The sequence below is a fragment of the Vipera ursinii genome (assembly GCF_947247035.1).
Source record: "Vipera ursinii genome assembly, chromosome: 13".
NCBI lineage: Eukaryota > Metazoa > Chordata > Lepidosauria > Squamata > Viperidae > Vipera > Vipera ursinii.
Window position 1 is genome coordinate 9,402,774 of NC_139526.1, and position 19,349 is coordinate 9,422,122.

The 19,349-nt window shown below is 42.5% G+C and overlaps 1 protein-coding gene across 3 annotated transcripts in view; it reads right to left on the reverse strand.

Moving 5' to 3' along the window:
* Positions 1–19,349, reverse strand: part of ALG1 (ALG1 chitobiosyldiphosphodolichol beta-mannosyltransferase) — a 25,595-nt gene continuing 6,246 nt past the window's right edge. The window contains exons 3-13 of one of the 3 annotated variants that reach the window (XM_083373004.1): positions 19,028–19,131; positions 17,603–17,751; positions 14,197–14,286; positions 12,898–13,005; positions 11,427–11,551; positions 9,245–9,283; positions 7,612–7,671; positions 5,835–5,945; positions 5,133–5,247; positions 2,793–2,868; positions 2–283 (exon numbers count right to left, since the gene is read on the reverse strand). In XM_083373004.1, the coding sequence (XP_083229130.1) occupies positions 146–283; positions 2,793–2,868; positions 5,133–5,247; positions 5,835–5,945; positions 7,612–7,671; positions 9,245–9,283; positions 11,427–11,551; positions 12,898–13,005; positions 14,197–14,286; positions 17,603–17,751; positions 19,028–19,131 (1,115 nt within the window). In that variant the 3' untranslated portion in view covers positions 2–145. Of the gene's footprint in view, positions 284–2,792; positions 2,869–5,132; positions 5,248–5,834; positions 5,946–7,611; positions 7,672–9,244; positions 9,284–11,426; positions 11,552–12,897; positions 13,006–14,196; positions 14,287–17,602; positions 17,752–19,027; positions 19,132–19,349 lie in introns of all 3 variants that reach the window. The other 2 variants (XM_083373005.1, XM_083373006.1) reach the window with 2 other exon arrangements.

A 19,349-nucleotide genomic window follows, 5' to 3' on the forward strand; every position in this document is an offset into this window, starting at 1 on the left:
TTACCAAAATAAAATGCCATATTTTTATTAAACATAAAGTCATGAAAATCTTATTTAAGCTGGTTTGTTTTTAATTTTCAAACACCGATAATACAAAATTGGAAAAATACCATCGTTTATCAACTAGCTTCTAATTTATTATAAGCTAATCTGATTGGTCGCTGAACAGAGGAAATACTGTCTGTTCCCAGCTCTCGTCCCAGCGCTGCTGCTTTGCCAGGCGAAGATTTCTTCGGAATAACGCAAGCTGGCCTTCCTCGGCAGGAAATTCCCCGAAAAGCATCTGTAAGGCAAAAAACCCAAACATGATAAAAAGAACGCTATGCAATGAACAGGGTGGACCATGAAATTTGAAACCAATCCAATATAGGTACTCTCTAGCCCATCAAATATGGAAGAATAACACTGAGAACTACTAAAACTATGAAATTGTATTATTAAAATATTAGGATTAGGAAAACTATAGTACAGGTAGTCCTCGGTTTACAACAGTTCATTTATTTATTTATTTATTTTTAATTCCATTTATATCCCGCCCTTCTCCGAAGACTCAGGGCGGCTTACAAGCTTAGCAGTAGCCTTCATTCTATGTATATGCCTGCTTATTAGGGCTTTCACACACACCCCAAGTGGCATTATTACAAAGTCAGCTTAATTGCCCCCAACAATCTGGGTCCTCATTTTACCTACCTCGGAAGGATGGAAGGCTGAGTCAACCTTGAGCCTGGTGGGACTCGAACCTGCACTAATTGCAGGCAGCTGGTGTTACTTAAGGAGGCATTAGCCCACTGCTCCACCAAGGCTCAGCGTGACTGTTCCAAAATTACAACAGCAATGAAAAAAGTGACTCATGACCATTTTTCACACTTGTAGCACCCCTGCGATCATGTGATCATGTGATCATGTGATCAAAATTCAGGCGCTTGGCAACTGGTTCATACTTATGACTGTTGCCGTGCCCCAAGATTATCTGATCACCTTTTGAGACCTTTCGAGAAGCAAAATTAATGGGGAAGCCGGATTCACTTAACAACCGAGTTACTAACTTATTAACTGCAGTGATTCACTTAACAACTGTGGCAGGAAAGGTCGCAAACTGGGGCAAAACCCACTTAACAAATGTCCCACTTAGCAACAGACATTTTGGGGTCAATTGTGGTTGCAACTTGAGGACTACCTGTATAATTTTGTGCAGCCCAAAATTGTGCATCACAAATGTTCTTAAGATTAAAAAACAAAAAAAAACTATGGAAAGGCAGCACAAAATCACACACCGTTACACAGTCATTCAATTTTCTTAGTGTAGCTTTTTTTTTCTCAAGAAGAATTAAATTTATCTACTAGAAGGGCAATTCTGTTTGCCTCCTAATCAGCCCCACCTCCTCAACATTTAAAGCTTTTGATCAAAGCCACATTCACTGCTTTAGAAAAGGCTATAATCTCGATCTGAGCAAAAACATATTGTTAATTAATTAACTCTTAATTATTGCAATAAAAAAGTAGCAAAACTCTTTGAAGGCTAAGAGGGTCAAGGAGAAAATTACTGATGTCGGTATGGCTATGGGCTAGTTCAGGGGTCGGCAACCTCGGCTCTTTTATGACTCGTGGACTTCAACTCCCAGAATTCCTGAGCCAGCTATGCTGGCTCAGGAATTCTGGGAGTTGAAGTCCACGAGTCATAAAAGAGCCGAGGTTGCCGACCCCTGGGCTAGTTGAAGAGGATGGAAAGTGATATTGCTTAGATGAGGCCCCGGGGACTTTATAAGATAATTGAATACACATTTAACTTCTCTTCTTCCAGGTATTTAGTAAAGTGTCCTTGAATGCTACATCTAACTTTCAGCCTTAAGTTCTTGTGATATTTAAATCTCAAAAGCAGCAGTCTGTTGAAGGGTTTTAAAGTTTTGGACCACAGATTTGGTCTACAGATTGCATCAAATGCAGGTTTGAAATCAACAAAAGTTGCAAAACGTGATCAGCCAGATCTAGGAATACCTGCCATCTTAGTCTGTAAAGACTTCCTGAACCACCAATTAAGATAATAAAAAAATAATAGGAGCTGTGATGGTGCAGTGGTTAGAATGTGGTATTGCAGGCTAACTCTGCCCACAGCCTGGAATTCGATCCTAACCGGCTCAAGGTTGACCAAGCCTTCCATCCTTCTGAGGTCAGTAAAAAGAGCGCCCAGATTGCTGGGACCAATATGCTGACTCTGTGAACCGCTTAGAGAAGGCTGTAAAGCAACTGTGAAGCGGTATATAAATCTATGTGAGATTGCTATTATTTTTCCCCAAATGGGACTTAGGGAGATATGGGATCAGTGCCACCTCAGTAACTGGGGCATACATCAGCACCATAACATAACAAGTTGTAGGATTATCAAGGAACTGCTAACAGGGAAAAAAACATAGTTGGTGCTAGACATCCATTCTCAGATTCAAAGGAAGTCGAGAAATACTGCAGAAAGTGGGGAGTCAGGCTAAAAAGTAAAGAATAGGAAGAGGAAGAGGAGGAAGAGGAAGAGGAGAAGGAGGAGGAATAAGAGTAGGGTAGGGTAGGGTAGGGTAGGGTAGAGTAGAGTAGAGTAGAGTAGAGTAGAGTAGAGTAGAGTAGAGTAGAGTATTCTTCATTGGCCAAGTGTGATTGGCCACACAAAGAATTTGTCTCCGATGCATAAGCTCCCAGTATACATATAAGCAACAAAGTGATAAGTCATACATCATAAGATACAATAGTTACATAAACGACCCAAACAGCACTATCAAGAAGTAATCTGAGAAGCATTCCCAAACCTTCAGCTGTTCTGCAAGTTCACACGAGTCCTTAAATATCAACCCGTTCACGTCATGTTTCACCAGCTCGTGTAAACTGCAAAGAAATAGGAAGGGGGGGGGGTTAGAAAAAGATCTCCCTGGTAGCTGAGGAGGGGGCGCAAAATCAGTTTGCAGTACGGAAGGCCATTCTGAATCAAAAGGAGGTGTCTGGAAGTCCGCGCTTGACTTCTGCCTGCACATGTGTAGCTGGTCCTTGTTATTTCTGAACCCGGAAGCCCCACTTTGCTTTACACGCAGCAACCACCAACCTGACTTTCTCCAGTCTGGTGCTTTCCGGTGTGGATTGGAATTATAACTTCCAAAATTTGGGGAAGTTGAATCGTAGCCCGGGTGGAAGGCACCAGGGCTGGGGAAGGCATTCAGAAGGGTTGGGCCTAAGTCCAACGATAACACAGTAAGTGTCAGGACCCACCCCAATCCACATTTTAGGAAAGAACGAACTCTTGAAACAGGAATTGTTCAAAAGGAGCTTTTACTGAAACATGATTGGTGATGGGAATACTAGACAGGATCTGAACTGTGTTACAGTTTGGTGCTTTTTAAAGAGTCCCCGGGTCGAACCCCCTCCCTCCAAGCCATCTGGTTTGCCCTGGATCAATTAAAATTCAGGTGTCAAATCGTTCCATGGGAAAGAGGGAACTCTCATGTCTTTACGACAATTGCTCCCTTCCTTTAGAGATTCAGTTCAAAGGTTCTTCCCCTGGTCTTTGAAGACAGCCTCCCGGCAGGCTGAATACACATCCTCTCTTCTCCTCCTTGCAAAATTGGTAGACTCCAGGGGGAGGTATAAAATTTTAGAAACATACAGATAGAGTTTTATGAATGGAATATAAATGGATTCTGACAGTAAGATCCAATCGATTCCAGTTCTTTACTGCTTACACGTAGTAGGCAAGAGTCTTCCCAGACCTACGACAGGGGTCCTCAACCTTGGCCCCTTTAAGACTTGTGGACTTTAACTCCCGGAATTCCTCAGCCAGCAACAAGGGGCCAAGGTTGAGGACCCCTGACCTACGGTACAAACCTATTCTAGGTAGTTCTTGATTTACAGCAATTTGTTTAGTGAATGTTTGAAGTTAACAACAGCACTGGAAAAAAATAACTTTAAGACTAGAGCTCACTCTTATGACTGTTGCCGTTTCCCCGGTCAAAATTGGGGCGCTTGGCAACCGGCAAGTATCTACAACAGTTGCACTAATCCCAGGGTTGCCATTGGCAACCTTCCCAGAAGGGCTTCCGATAGCAAAGCCAATAGGGGGAGTCGGACTCACCTAACGACATGAATCACTTCACAACTTCAGGGTTTTTACTTTACCATGGCAAAAAGACCGTAAAATCGGGCGTCACTTAACAAGCACCTTCTTTTGCAATGAAAATTCTGGTTCAAATTCTGGTTGTAAATTGAGGGCTACGTGCAGAGATACCCTGGGAGATACTAGGGCAGTGGTGGTGAACCTATGGTACGCGTGCCAGAGGCGGCACTCAGAGCCCTCTCTGTTGGCATGCGTGCCGCCGCCAGCAACAGGTCCATCAGGCTGCCGCCGCCAGCAACAGGTCCATCAGGCCACCGCCGCCACCCGGAGCAGGAGCTCTGCCCAGCACAAAGGAGGCAAAGCGGCAAGCTTGAGTAGAGGTGATAGATCAGAAGTCACCAACCATTGTCGATTGGCGGACTGGAAGAAAAGAGAGGGGGAAGCATTTTACATGCGTGTGTGCATGCAAGGGGCTGTGAGCATGCATGTGCTGCAAATGGGGCAGGGCTAGTGCCTGCATGATACTCACTCGCCCTGCCTCATTCTTGCATGGTGCAGTGCCTTGTATCTGCACCTTGCGGTGCCACGGCAAACGTATTTGCGCCTTGCAGCAGGTTGGCCCATTTTTGCGCCCCAGGTTTTTGTGTGCCAGAGGCAGCACTCAGAGGCACCTCCCTGGCCCCCCCCACAAGTGCACCACAACGCTGATGCACCCCTGGCACTTTGCGATAAATAAGTGCCTTTTAGGCTGCAGTTTGGGCACCCGGTCTCTAAAAGGTTCACCATCACTGTACTAGGGTGTGGCTACCCTGAACCTTTTCTTCCTTCCCCCACGCAGACTGGGCAATCTCTTATTTTGGGTTACTTCCTCCCTGGGAAGCTACGGTGGGACAGCCAAAATTTTCCTCCATCTTTTCTCCAGATGCACATTCCATCCAGCAGGCATTTTGTGTGTTCCTTGTTTTCAAGAACCATCTATTCACTGGGAGTGGCGGAGGAGAGTGGGACAAGCTTTAACATACACACACAGACACACGGTCCTTACCACTGGAACTGCACTGCGCAGACGGGCAGGCAGCAGCCAAACATATCTACCACTTTCATGGGCAAGTCTAAACCGCTGGAGGATTTATGAAGACAAACCCCTAAATCGGCAGAGCCTGTAAGAGAAATGGAAGAATAGAGTAACTTCATTGTCACTTTAAATGTACATGAATCAGTGTACACTAAAATGAAATTTTGTTGCATATAGCTGTTATATATAATTTGTAAAAAAGGCATACTGAAATGCTGATCTCCGGGACAAAAACATTTTATTAAATACTGAGCTTTCGTTAGCAACTGCTAATGTTATCAAAGTGCAAGCTAACATTAGGAAGCCCTCATCTTTATAGCTCTTTAGGTGTTGGCAATTTGCCCACTAAGCGCGTTGCAGGTCCATCCGCCTATGATTGGCTGCATCGCTCCTAATTCGGTTGTGTTGGCCATCATCCGCGGATGAGGCGGATGTGGGCCAAGACAACCGAATGAGGAGCGATACAGACAGTCATGGCAAAAAACACATTTTTTTTACAAGACGGGTGGCGTAAGGAACAAAGCTGTTGAAGAATCTAGGAGTCCTGCTAGAAATACTTCGAAAGGGAGAGTTCAGTAGAACTGCTCGCCAAATGCAGATACCATAAGCCCCCTTGTCCTGAATGTATCCGATTAGTACCATCCCACCTATGAAAAAGAAAAATTTTCTTGCCGAGCAACAGGGCGTAGTCTTCTGCTTCCAGCCAGGGGGTGCAAATCTGGATATGCTTGAAGTGCAGCGTAGCCATCAACCTGGTGTAATGGTCCTTCAGAGGCCCTTTGCCTTTGATAAGAGAACCACCGCATGTAAGGAAAAGTTGACAGAATATTCTCAGCTCAGGGTTGAACTGAGGGGTCCCTGGTGCTCTCTGAGCTTGGAGGCTTTCCTGTAGACGTTTCTTTACACAACTAACGCACAAAACCCTTTCGAATTTCTAATCTGTTGCATTTTAGTATTTAATGACCACGGGCCTCACTGTGTTAAGGATTGGTGTTAATAGTACAGCTAGACCATGCTGTGTTTTGCTCATGTGTAACTCACAGATTGGATGCCAAATTGTGATTTTATCTGTTATTTATTATTTTATTTTTAGAATTTTTGAATATTCTGTGAACGGTTTTTTTAAAAAAATCCCATTTATATCCCGCCCTTCTCTGAAGACTCAGGGCGGCTTACAATCTAAAGCACAAATCAATGTGCTTAGCAATAGCCTTCATTCTATGTATATGCCTGCTTATTAGGGTTCCCCCCCCCAGTGGCATTATTACAAAGTCAGCTTATTGCCCCCAACAATAGGGGTCCTCATTTTACCTACCTCAGAAGGATGGAAGGCTGAGTCAACCTTGAGCCTGGTGGGATGCAAACCTGCACTAATTGCAGGCAGCTGGTGTTACTTAAGGAGGCATTAGCCCACTGCTCCACCAAGGCTCTTTCAAGGTTTTTAACTTGTCTCTGGTCTTTGACTGTAATAAATCTACTTGAAACTTGCAGACGTTACATTACTAAGGTAAGTAACACTATCAGTGTTAGTAGGCGGTGGGGTTTGCTCTCATTCTATATCAGGGGTCTTCAAACTTGGCCCTTTTATGACTTGTGGACTTCAACTCCCAGAATTCCTCAGCCAGGCATGCGTGCCTGGCTGAGGAATTCTGGGAGTTGAAGTCCACAAGTCATAAAAGGGCCAAGTTTGAAGACTCCTGTTCTGTATGTTAGTAGCTTGCTCTGTCAGTGTTAGGTGGAAGTGGTCTCTGTGGGTTGTTGTTTGGGCTGTTGTTTACTGTTAACTTGTTTGTCTAGCTTGGTAGTTCCTTGACTGGGCTGTTCTTTGCTTCATGATTGGGTTCTAATGTTAATCGTGGCGTTAATCTCTGCTCAACTAGGTGTTGATTGCTGGTGAGGAGATGTTTTGATCTTCTCATTCCTTTTTGGATGTTCTGATTGTCTCTTTTGAATGGTATGTAGACATTGTTTATCTCTCTGTGCCTGTGGAAGATTGTTTGGACTGAGTGCCAGGCTTCCAGGAACCCTCTAGCATTTTTACAATTGGCTTGGTTTAGGATGCTCACAGTTCCCCAACTGAAGCTAGGGTGGAGTCTGTCCAGGTGTTGTGAAAGTAATAATTTTCATCATGTCTTCCCACTGTTACTTGGGGTGCGCTCATGAACTGAAAACAAACCCCACTCTCTTCAACCACCGATGATGTTACCTAGTTTGGTAATGAAACGTCTGCAAGGAAACAACCACACTCAGAGAGCACCAAGGAAAAGCTCTTCTTCAAAAGGGCTGTGGGACTAGTATTATAAATGTGCAGAGCGAGAATTGATGTCATTCAAGCAGTTGAATGTTAGATGCTCCCACTGCTAAATGAAAGCGTTTTATGCAGCAGCTCAAAATGTTGGAAGAAACAAAGGCTGGTTTTTTTAAAAAAAAGAAAAACTCAAAATTCTACCTGTGATCACACACACAAGAGAAGGAAGTTTCGCTCCATTGCTGACACAATGCTCATACTCTGTGGGGGGGGGGGAAGAGAGCAAAGTACGGAATTATTTACGTAGGCTACGAAAGGCAAGTTCCCTTTTAAACTAAGCGCACAATTTTGAAAAGTGAACTGGAGTCCCAATGAAATTTCACAGGGAATGCATACTCAGTTTGGTACAGCCAATTCTGTCTGATTTCTTGCATAGGGAGACAAAAAAGAAAAAAGAAAAAAGGCAGCTTCTAGGCTGCCAAATTTTAGGGGGTACCAAAATTGGAAAGGCTTCCAATAAACAATACAAGCATAAAACCTGAACATCTTTTTTCGGAGTGTTTTCTTTCTATGCTTTTCAAAAACTGACCCATAAAATCGTTTTGAGTGGTAACGAACAACACACTAATCAGACACAGCAAGCCACAAAATAAATAAATAAATAAATAAATAAATAAATAAATAAATAAATAAATAAATAAATAAAGGTGGTTCTCGGCTCACAACACCAATTGAGCCTAAAAAATCTCATTGCTAAAACAAGGCCATTGTTAAGTGAGTTTCGCCCCATTTTATGACTTTTCTTTCACGTGACCGTGGGGGATGCTGCAACCGTTGTTAAGTGTGAACAATAGACATAAGTCCCTTTTGCCAGTGCCGTTGTAGCTTTGAATGGTCACTAAACGAATGTTTGTAAGTTATTATTATTATTATTATTTATTCAATTTGTATACCGCCCTTCTCCCGAAGGACTCAGGGCGGTTAACAGGGCATATATAAATAACAATACAAAAATTAAAAAGAAATTAAACAAATGCCCAATTAAAAATTACAATAACAATAAAAACAGTAAAAAACCCATTAAAAAACCCTAATGTTCCCCATCAGGCCAGACCAGCTAGTTCAAATAAGTGGGACTTAAAAACCATCACTAAGACCTTGAACCTCACCCGGAAGACAACTGGTAACCAATGTAGCTCGCGGAGCAAAGGTGTAACATGGGAGTACCGGGAAACTCCCAAGACAACTCTCGCGGCCGCATTCTGTTGAGGACTCTTTTGTCGTTGGAATATGAAGGGGAGGTATTTCCATAGGGAGACCACCCAGTGAGTTGGAGGGGACCATGGTGCCCATAAACATCAACCAACAGGCTGACTGGAAGTGATGGGAGTTGAGGTCCAGCAGGTTGACCTTATGCCAAATGAGGGAGGCTGTTTTAAGAGAACAAGATGGGGTGAAGTGGGGTCAAAAGTAGCCAAAGACAGCTTTACTGGGAGGGATAACATCTGTGGAAGTGATCCTTCATGATGAGAAAGACTAAGGAAAAGGATCCAGTTGAACTTATACATCGGGCTTGGCCCTAGTATGGTTTGCAAAATGAGAAGAACAAGAGTTCTGGTTAGAATATAAAATGACCTGGTATTATTCCAATTTTGGGCCTTCGGAAGTGGGTTTTATTACCAGAGCAAGACAAAGATCAGATAGGAAAGTTCATCTCACCACCCACTCTTAACCTGATCTCTTCAAGGCAGAGCAGTGAGGACAAATCGCTAGTTGATTCACCGTGAAGATGGCTGGTTTTTAAGAAACTGTAAAAGCTTTCTTGACAGCTCACCTTTTAAAGCTTCTAACAGGATGGAAAAATCTTCATCCTCTAGAAAAAGAAAAGAACAAGAAATTATTACACAAAGATCATGGTTATAAATTCACTTTCCTTAGGCTGGCTGAAAAAGTTGGGGATGATAATCCCAAAGCATGTGGAGATTACCAACTGGAGAAATTTGATCTATACATTATATCTTAAGAGCAACTGGATGGTGTCCAATTTTAGTTATGAGGCCCAAGGAAGAACAAATTCAACTCCCATCAAACAGAAATGTTCTAAATATACTTGATTGCAACCGAAAAGCCCGTCTCTGCTAACAAATCTTGAGCCAGAAAATAAGAACCACATTCAAATTTGATGAGACAGTCTGGTATTTGAAGACATCTACACCAGCCTGGAAATTCAAATCATTCTCATCTCTAGATAGGGATTAAAATAAACCAAGCAAAGCTGTTGGTTTTTGAGTGTGTATGACGGATGTGTATGAGAGGGGAACTGTCTTCTTGTGGATGTCAAATTCAAAACAACTCAGAATGACAAGTCACGCAGACAGCTATGGATCAAGTCAAAGAGCAATAACATTTTAAACTATATTTTTTAAAAAATTTACATTGTAATCTTGAAATATTCACGGACAACACAGCCAAGCAATCTCAGCAATGGGTATATGAACTCTGATTATTAAGTTCCTATCTGATCATTCTACTTGCATGCCAGCTAAGCCAAGAAGGGATGGAAGGCAATCATAAAGCTTATTTTTAATACCTCTTGCCACAGAGAGCAGAATGGTCCAGAATCATCACAAACCTCTAACATGCAGACTCTTTCAAAGATCACATCTGGAACCATACACTGTCCTAATCCACAATGAGGTTGGCTTGGCTTGGGTTATATTGGGTTGGGTTATATTGGGCTAAGGGACGCGGTGGCTCAGTGGGAGACCGACATGATCATTTCAAACTTATTTGTTCTCATCAGTCAGCCATACCCTTCTGAGATTCGAACCTGGGCCGACTGCATCTTAAGCAGTTGTTTTAACCCCTAGGCCACAGGCTCTCGCTCTCTCTTTGTTAGCTGAGAAGCAAGGGAGATATGTGTTAAATGTTTGTTAAGCATTCAGAATACACTTGCTTAGTCCCAGACACAGGATAAATCTTATTTCCTGTTTCAGCCTAGCCCAAGGCCATCTTACAGGCAGTAGCCACAGCAGTGGCAGCTCATATTTGGCCTAGGGGTTAAAACAACTGCTTAAGATGCAGTCGGGCCAGGTTCGAATCTCAGAAGGGTATGGCTGACTGATGAGAACAAATAAGTTTGAAATGATCATATCGGTCTCCCTTTATTCTTTGTTAGCAAGCCAAAAAAATATTACACAAATATGAGCTGCCACTGCTGTGGCTACTGCCTGTAAGATGGCCTTGGGCTAGGCCGAAACAGGAAATAAGATTTATCCCGTGTCTGGGACTAAGCAAGTGTATTCTGAGTGCTTAACAAACATTTAACATATACATATACATATACATACATACATACACACATATATGAGTAACAAGGTGGCTCAGTGGGTTAGGACACTGAGCTTGTCGATCAGAAGGTTGGCAGTTTGGCGGGTCGAATCCTGAGTGCCGCGTAACAGAGTGAGCGCCTGTTACTCGTCCCAGTTTCTGCCAACCTAGCAGTTCGAAAGCACATAAAAATGCAAGTAGAAAAATAGGGACCACTACAGTGGGAAGGTAACAGCGTTCCGTGTGCCTTTGGCGTCTAGTCTAGTCTAGTCTAGTCTAGTCTAGTCATGACCACGGAGACGTCCTTGGACAAGTGCTGGCTCTTCGGCTTTGAAACGGAGATGAGCACTGGCCCCTAGAGTTGGAAACAACTAGCATGCATGTGCAGGGGAAACTTTACCTTTTTGTATTGGGTTGAGTCATATTGGGTTGGGTTGGGTTGGGTTGGGTTATATTGGGTTGGGTTATATTGGGTTGTGTTGGGTTATATTGGGTTGTGTTGGGTTATATTGGGTTATATTGGGTTGGGCTGGGTTATACTGGGTTGGGTTGGGTTATACTAGGCTGGGTTATATTGAGTTGGGTTGGGTTATACTGGGTTGGAATCTAGCATGTTATGAATATTCAGCTAAGTGTACTTTATTTAACTAATCATGGCGTACTTCAATGACAAGATATAGTCAGACCTGTCCAACTGGTGCTGCTAATAAGGAGAGCTGGTCGGCCTGGACGGTGGGTGGCACTTCCACTGATGGCATCAAACTGGGTAAAGGCAGATCTTTCAACATGATCTGGAGGGAAGGATTCCACCCTGAGAACACAAAAATTAGCAGGGAATGTTCTTAGCGAATGCACACATAGACATACACCTCTGTACAAAACACACAACTCTCAGGACAGTCAATGAGGCAACAGAGCCCTTCCACATAGCAACCTTAGCCCATTTACTGAATGAACCATTTGGGAGATTCAGATAATAATCTTGATTTTTGGCTACTGTAGATTAACACACCTATGACACCATCTGAGAGTCGGGGTTTCAAGCTTATTAATTTGTTAATGCAGTGGATATCAGGAAGAGATGAATGTTCATATGGAAAGGAGGAGCCATCCATTAATTGGCAATCACTTCCCGTGTCCATTCCAGTGTTACACAGTACCAAATTGATTGCATTCTTTTGTTACCTATGGGTAGCAATAGCACTTAGACTTATATATACCGCTTCACAGTGCTTTACATTCTTCCTTAAGCAGTTTACAGAGTCAGCCTATTGTCCCCAACAATCTCAGAAGGATGGAAGGCTGAGTCATCCGTGAGACAGTCGGGATCAAACTTCTGACTGTGGGCAGAGTCAGCCTGTAATGCTGCATTCTAACCACTAGGAAGGAAGGAAGGAAGGGCAATAGCACTTAGACTAATATACCGGTCCACCGTGCTTTTATAGCCCTCTCTGAGCAGTTTACAAAGTCAGCATATGGCCCACAACAATCTGGGTCCTCGTTTTACCAACCTTAGGATGGAAGGCTCAGTCAATCTTGGGCCAACCAGGATCAAAATCCTGGCAGTGGGCAGAGTTTGCCTGCAAGCCTGCATTCTAACCACTGCACCACCAGGGCTCTAATATCCAAGATCCAATAACTTTAAATGAGGCACTGCAGATACAGAGAGTCCTCAGCTTATGATCATTCCCTTGGAAACCATTCAAAGTTATGATGGAGTTGAAAAAAAGTGACTCACTGCCAACCGGTCCTTGCACTTACAACCGTTGCAGCATCCCCACTATCAAATTATCATGATTTGGGCGCTTGGCAACCAGCATGCATTTACAATGGTAGCAGTGTTCTGGTGTTCGCACGTGATCTTCCCAGCTGACTTCCAACAAGCACAGTGACTGGGGAAAGTCAAATTCACTTAATAACCACGGAATTTTGCTTAACAGCAAAAAAAAATTAAAAAATGGATACAGTCACATTATCATTTATTTAAGGACCGCTTAGCAATGAAAGTTCCAGTCTCAACTGTGGTCGTAAGTGGAAGACTACCTGTAAACATGCCACAATATTTAAAAAGGCACAATACTTAGAAGCAGAGACACGGTTCAGATTAGGCCTGTTCTTTCATTTAAGAGAGTACAAATGGAACAGATTTTAACTCACGCTTTAAAAGGAGCATAGTCTTCGGAGAGCCTGATGAACAATTCATGCTGTTCGCTCAGGGGTGTTTCCTTAAAGAAAGATGCTGGCTTGTCGTAGAGGGTTATTGCTCTGGAACGCAACAGGTTTTAATGGTCAATATCAATAAAACTCAAAAGAGTTTTAAGGGGACAAAAAGAATAATTTCAACTCATCGAAAATGTAAAGGTAAAAAGGTAAAGGTTCCCCAGCACATGCGTGCTAGTCATTTCCGACTCTAGGGGCCGGTGCTCATCTCCGTTTCAAAGCCAAAGAGCCAGCGCTTGTCCGAGGACGTCTCTGTGGTTATGTGGCCGGCATGACTACACGCCAAAGGCGCACAGAACGCTGTTACCTTCCCACCGTAGTGGTCACTATTTTTCTACTTGCATTTTTACGTTCTATCGAACTGCTAGGTTGGCAGAAACTGGGACGAGTAACAGGCGCTCACTCTGTTACACGGCACTCGAGATTTGACCCGACAAATTGCCGACCATCTGATCGACAAGCTGTGTCCTAACCCACTGAGCCACCGCGTATGTAAAAGTTAAAAGTATGTAAAAGACGTATGTAAAAGTTAGCTAGGAGATTTCCTGTGAAAGAAGATATATATTGTCAAACAGCTAAATAATGCCCAGTCATCATATTTGCAACTTGACGTATTTGAATGTTTTATTTTATTTGTTTATTAAAGTTGTAGACTGCATAAAAGTGACTTTATGCAGTTTGTAGAGGACCAGCCATAAACGTCAATTCTGGGATCACAGAGGCTGGAGAGATGCAGGCCCTTCACGAAAATCCAGAATGAAATATTTGTGCATTGCATGGTACTGTTCTCAATGGCCACTTACACTGATCTACCCATTTTTAAAAAATAAAAATAATGCTCAGAATATTTGACTGAGGTACTAAGAACAAAGAAATACAAGGTCATAAAGATATACATTCAGAAATATATCTGATCTACTTGAAAGAATTCATATGTCATTAATTTGCATCTGTTTACCCTGGTGAACAAAATACTAATAATTCTAGAGCAGGAATCACTCCTTTGAGGTTTAATGGGAAAAGCTTAAGCTTAAAAAATAGGGAATCTTCTTTGGAGTTGATGTGTCTGTTTAAATGTTTATAGATCCAGCCATTTATTACAAGAAGACAGTGGTGAAAATAGTTTAGATGTTAAGCAGCATTTTTAAAATAAAAAGGATCAGATAGGTTGGCAGCAGTGTCATAACTAAAGAAAAACAGAAATGAATTCCAAGTAATTTTAAACTCCTGAAGCACCTGATATTGCAGTTCATTTGAAGATCCTCTTTCATTGCGTTGGTCACACAAATGTTATAGTTGGACAAGGAACCAAATAATTCTTCATACCTAAAAGAAATGAAAATGTAACTTGCTACTGAAACTAATAATTTCTTTAGATGTTTGTATAGAAATATAGGTTTCCCCCAGTTTCTTTACAAAAAAATGAAATGGCAATGAGAACAAATGCTACAGGACTCCAAATATTAATATCTATCTTTGATTTCCTTTCTCAATACTTTTAAAACACAGAAATGCCATTTATATCTATAATCACCGTGTATCCTGTATCACTGAGCATTATCATTAAAATAATAATATATAATTTCTTATAAGGCAGAAATGCACATTTCTTAGAGAGAAGAAGGCACAATGAAAAATTGCCATCCACCAATAATATAGAAATATAAAATAACAGAGCTGGAAGGGACCTTGGAGGTCTTCTAGTCCAACCCCCTGCTCAGGCAGGAAACCCTATAGCATTTCAGACAAATGGCTGTCCAATCTCTTCTCAAAAACTTCCAATGTTGCGAGCATTTGCATGATTGTGTATGTAGGTGGAGCATAGGAGGTGAAGGACCACCTCGATGGAGTTCATCTTATCTGGCTTTGGAGCTGTGCCCACTTCAAAAATAATTTGGAAAAAGCGCATTGGGCCTCCCACAAGCCAAATGCTTCTCAGCCACTGATTAAAACAGCTTCCTCATTGTACATACAAAAATATTCTGACTCTGAGACAAAGTTTATTCTTATTCTTTTGAATTACACACGTATTACAAGAAAACTGGCACCTGGACATATATAAAAAGAGATTTGTCCTTCCAACGATTGGAAAGTTCAACACATATCCCCAGATAATCAGCAAACTGAAGAACTGATGTTATGTGTAGCAATCGCAATAGCATTTAAGACTTATATGCCGCTTCACAGTGCTTTGCAGCCCTCTCTAAGAGGTTTGCAGAGTCAGCATATTATTCCCCTCCCCCAACAGTCTGCGTCTTCATTTTACCGACCTCGGAAGGATGGAAGGCTGAGTCCACCTTGAGGTCAGGATCAAACTGCTGGCAGTGGGCAGATTCAGCCTGCAATCCTGCATTCTACCTACAAGGAAGGAAGGAAGGAAGGAAGGAAGGAAGGAAGGAAGGAAGGAAGGAAGGAAGGAAGGAAGGAAGGAAGGAAGGAAGGAAGGAAGGAAGGAAGGAAGGAAGGCCTTGCCTGAAATACTGCATTCTAACCACGGTGCCATCAAGGCTCATGATGGCACTGAAGGAATTATCGTTCCAGCGCTTGCAGTGGGCTTCAAGTTGAGGAAGGCTGGACTGAACCACAATAAAGCAGCTGGATTTTTTTTTGACACAGAATTTGACATTTCGTGACATTTCATTTTAATAACACAGTGAGAAGTTCCACCTTCTTTGAAGAACAGAGCATCCTGCATGATGACAAACGGCTTGACCAAAATGCCAGAGGTGATGGGCAGGAAAAATTGTCTATATACAAAAGGGGCTGAAATGTTTTTTTTAAGTCTCCAGAAATGAGATAACATTGGGACATGGCTCAAGCAGACACTACCCTAATTGTTCTTTTTTTTGGCTCTTTTTAGGTTATGAACTTACTGCTTTTACTGTTCATAGATGAAAATTATGTAGTCCTTGACTTACGACAACTGTTGGGACCAGAATTTCTTTTGCTAAGCAAGGCAGTCATTAAATGAGTCGTGCTCAATTTTACAACATTGTTGCCACAGTTGTTAAGCAAATCACTGCAGCTAAATGAATCACACAGCCATTAAGCAAATCTGGCTTGCCCAGTTGGCTTCGCTTGCTGGAAACTGACCGGAAAGGTTACAGATGGCGATCACATGACTCTGGGATGCTGTGCCCATTGTAAAATACAAGCCAGTTGCCAAGCACCAGAATATTGATCATGCGACCACGAAGATGCTGCCAGGGCCATAAGTATGAGGACGAGTCATAAATCACTTTTTTCAGTGCCACTGGAACTTCAAATATTCACTAACTGAATGGTCATAAGAGGCTACCTATATGGATAACGAAATGCAGTAATCTTTTCTTGAAAATATCTAATTTCTAATCTACAATACCTAATGATCTCTAGATCTAATTTGGTTGCCGCCATTTTCCTTCCTTTTATCTTTTTTTCTATTGTTTCAATTTTTCTTTCTTTCTCTGTCCTTTTTCTCTCTTGTAAAAATAAAGACAGAGAAATCTTATATGTATATAAACAGTCAGGCTTCCCTGAAAAATGGGGGAGGGGGCGGGGAATGTTGTGCTGCATTAAGAATTCTACTAACTTTAATTGAGTTGACTTCTTGATGCCACAGTATGTTTTTTTTCAGGCTCCTGAAGAAACCTGGAGGGGGGAAAAAAGAGGGCAGCTTTAATCAATACCAAAGCAAGGCAACGCCCATGCAATCTATTTCTTATACGTTGCTCAGTCGCTTCGAACTACAAGGTGGGCGGCATACAAATTTTAAAAATTTAAAAATATTTGAAAACCTTAATTCAGTAAATTATTCTCAAAGCACGCGCATCGCTGCTTTTCGAATACCAAAATACAGTTGTGAACGTGGGAGCAACTTTCGGAAGTGTACTTAGGTGCTAAGCACGCAGCAAGACAGTTTCCGAAATTCCTTCAACCTGGAAATACAAATACAGATAGTCCTCCACTTACAGCAGTTTGTTTAATGACCCTATGAAGTTACAGCAGCACCTATGACCGTTTTTCACACTTACAACCGATGCAGGCATCCCCATATGTTCACGTGATCAAATCCATCTGCTCAGCAACTGACTCCTATTTATGACGGTCGTAGTGTCCCAGGGTCATGTGATTCCCCCCTTTTTTGTGATCTCCTGACCAGCAAAGTCGATGGGGAAACCAGATTCTCTTAACTACTGCGGCCCTAACAATTACAGTGATTCGCTTAGCAACTCTGGCGAGAAAGATCGTAAAATGGGGGCGAAATTCACTTAACAACTGTCTCACTTAGCAACAGAAATTTTGGGCTGTTATGGTCAAACGTTGAGGACTACCTCTCTCTCTCTCTCTCTCTCTCTCTCTCTCTCTCTCTCTCTCTCTCTCTCTCTCTCTCTCTCTGGAAAGCGAAATGTTTTCAGTAATGTTTTGTTCTCTTAGGAAGATCGAGAGAGAAACAAGCCATAAAAATGTGGCTTCTACACCTTCTGGTAAAAAAAGGAAGAGTCCATCATCACCTCCTTAAGGAGCGTTTAAACACCCAGTGGGACCTGGCAGGAACAGGTAAGAGACATGCCTGATTACTGTGCAAAAAGAAATCAGATTTCGCTGGACAACTTTGCAGTGGCCAACCGTCCCCCATAAATATCAAAAGTCTTGAACGCACCATTTAGCGATCCGGACGATCAGGTGCCTTTTCCCGTGAGTCAGTCCCATTAGAGTATACCCATAATTGTGCCAATCAATTGTTAGCTTGCTGTTTCGCAGTAGGCAAAATATCCAGCTGACCGCAATGCTGGGCAAACCGGGCGGATTCTGGTTATGGGGAGAAGAGAAAATATTTCAGAACAATCCCAGTAAATAAGATCGGTTCCTTTCTAACCCACACACCCTCTCCTTATTTTATTTATATCCCGCCTTTATTATTTTTTATAAACAACTCAAGGCAGCGAACATATCTAATATTCCTTCCTCCTCCTATTCCACCCCCCCCAGCAACAACTCTGTGAGACTGGTTCAAAGTCACCCAGCTGATTCTCACACCTTAGGCAGGACTAGAACTCACCGTCTCCTGGTTTCTAGCTTGACACCTTAACCACCAGACCAAACCGGCTTATGATAGGCATTTCTTTCCAGAATAACAACTCAATGTCAGCGAAGGGACCCTTTTTTCCCCACTTAACCCAGGTGAGTCACCTACAACCAGTCTAATATTCCTGAACCCTAATTCCCAGCACTCCTAAGACCCATGGCTAAAGCTGCAGTATAGCTCATTTTAACTTGGAAACCCAAAAATTCCCCATCCCTCAATCCTTCTACGTGAGATCTCTGGGCTCTTTCTCTTTCTTCTTGCAAACTTTACATTATAAACTTCTAAGGCGGCAAGGAGAACAATATTTAAAAATTGCACCCATAGATTGTGTGAATTATTCTTGAGATATCCAACTCTCTCTCTGCTACAGTGCTGTAATCATAGCGTGTTCTGTTAGCCCATGTAGGACGTGTACTTACTTTATATTCTTTATAACATAACACCTACATCTGATACACTATTCACAGGATGTGTCAGGTCTACCATGCTGTTGTCCTGCCATTCTGGGGGGGGGGGGGGAGGTTTCTGCCATTCTTTGCATCCTTTCACTTCTGCTGTAACCCCTTGGGAATTAGGGAGATGGATTGTCTTTGGAGAAGAAACAGGCTCCTTCCCAACCGAGTCCAGGCTGGTTCCCAGGTCCTTGTGCCCTGAGAATGACCTGTTATCTACCTAGCACCTCAACCTTCTCAAAACAAACTTGCGGCATCGTTTTGGCTGCTGGGGGGGGGGAGGTTGGGAGGGTTGGGTTTGGGGGAAGCAGGACCTTCAGATTCCGCCTGACTTCTCTGCATCCACTATCTCTCAGTAAAAGTTCTTTTTGATTAACCTTAATGGGATCAATTGGGGCAGGTCCTTACAGGATGGTAGCCAAATAAAAACTAATAAGCAAGCACTCTTCAGCAACCTTTATGGCTCTTTTTAAAAAGCTGGACTGATGCTGTGGTTTAAATAAGAGGCAGGAGGCGAGATGGTATTAAAACCTGGAAGTGTGCATACCTGGAGAAGCACATAGCCTGGTGGATCAATCCTTAGCAGTGTGTACAAGAGTTGGAAACTCTGCACAATCACTTTTATGATATACTGGAAAAACCTGGGCCCAACTGCAAAGGAAAAGAAACTCTGGTCAAGGCTTGATGCTAAGTAACGTTTGGATGCAGATAATCCTCACTTAGAACCATTCCTTTAGTTTGCTGTTCAAAGTTATAACAGCACTGGAAAAAAACACTTATGACCTGTTTTCAGACAACTGTTGCAGCATCCCACGGTCACGTGATCAAAATTCGAACGCTTGGCAACTGGCATGTATTTATGACGGTTG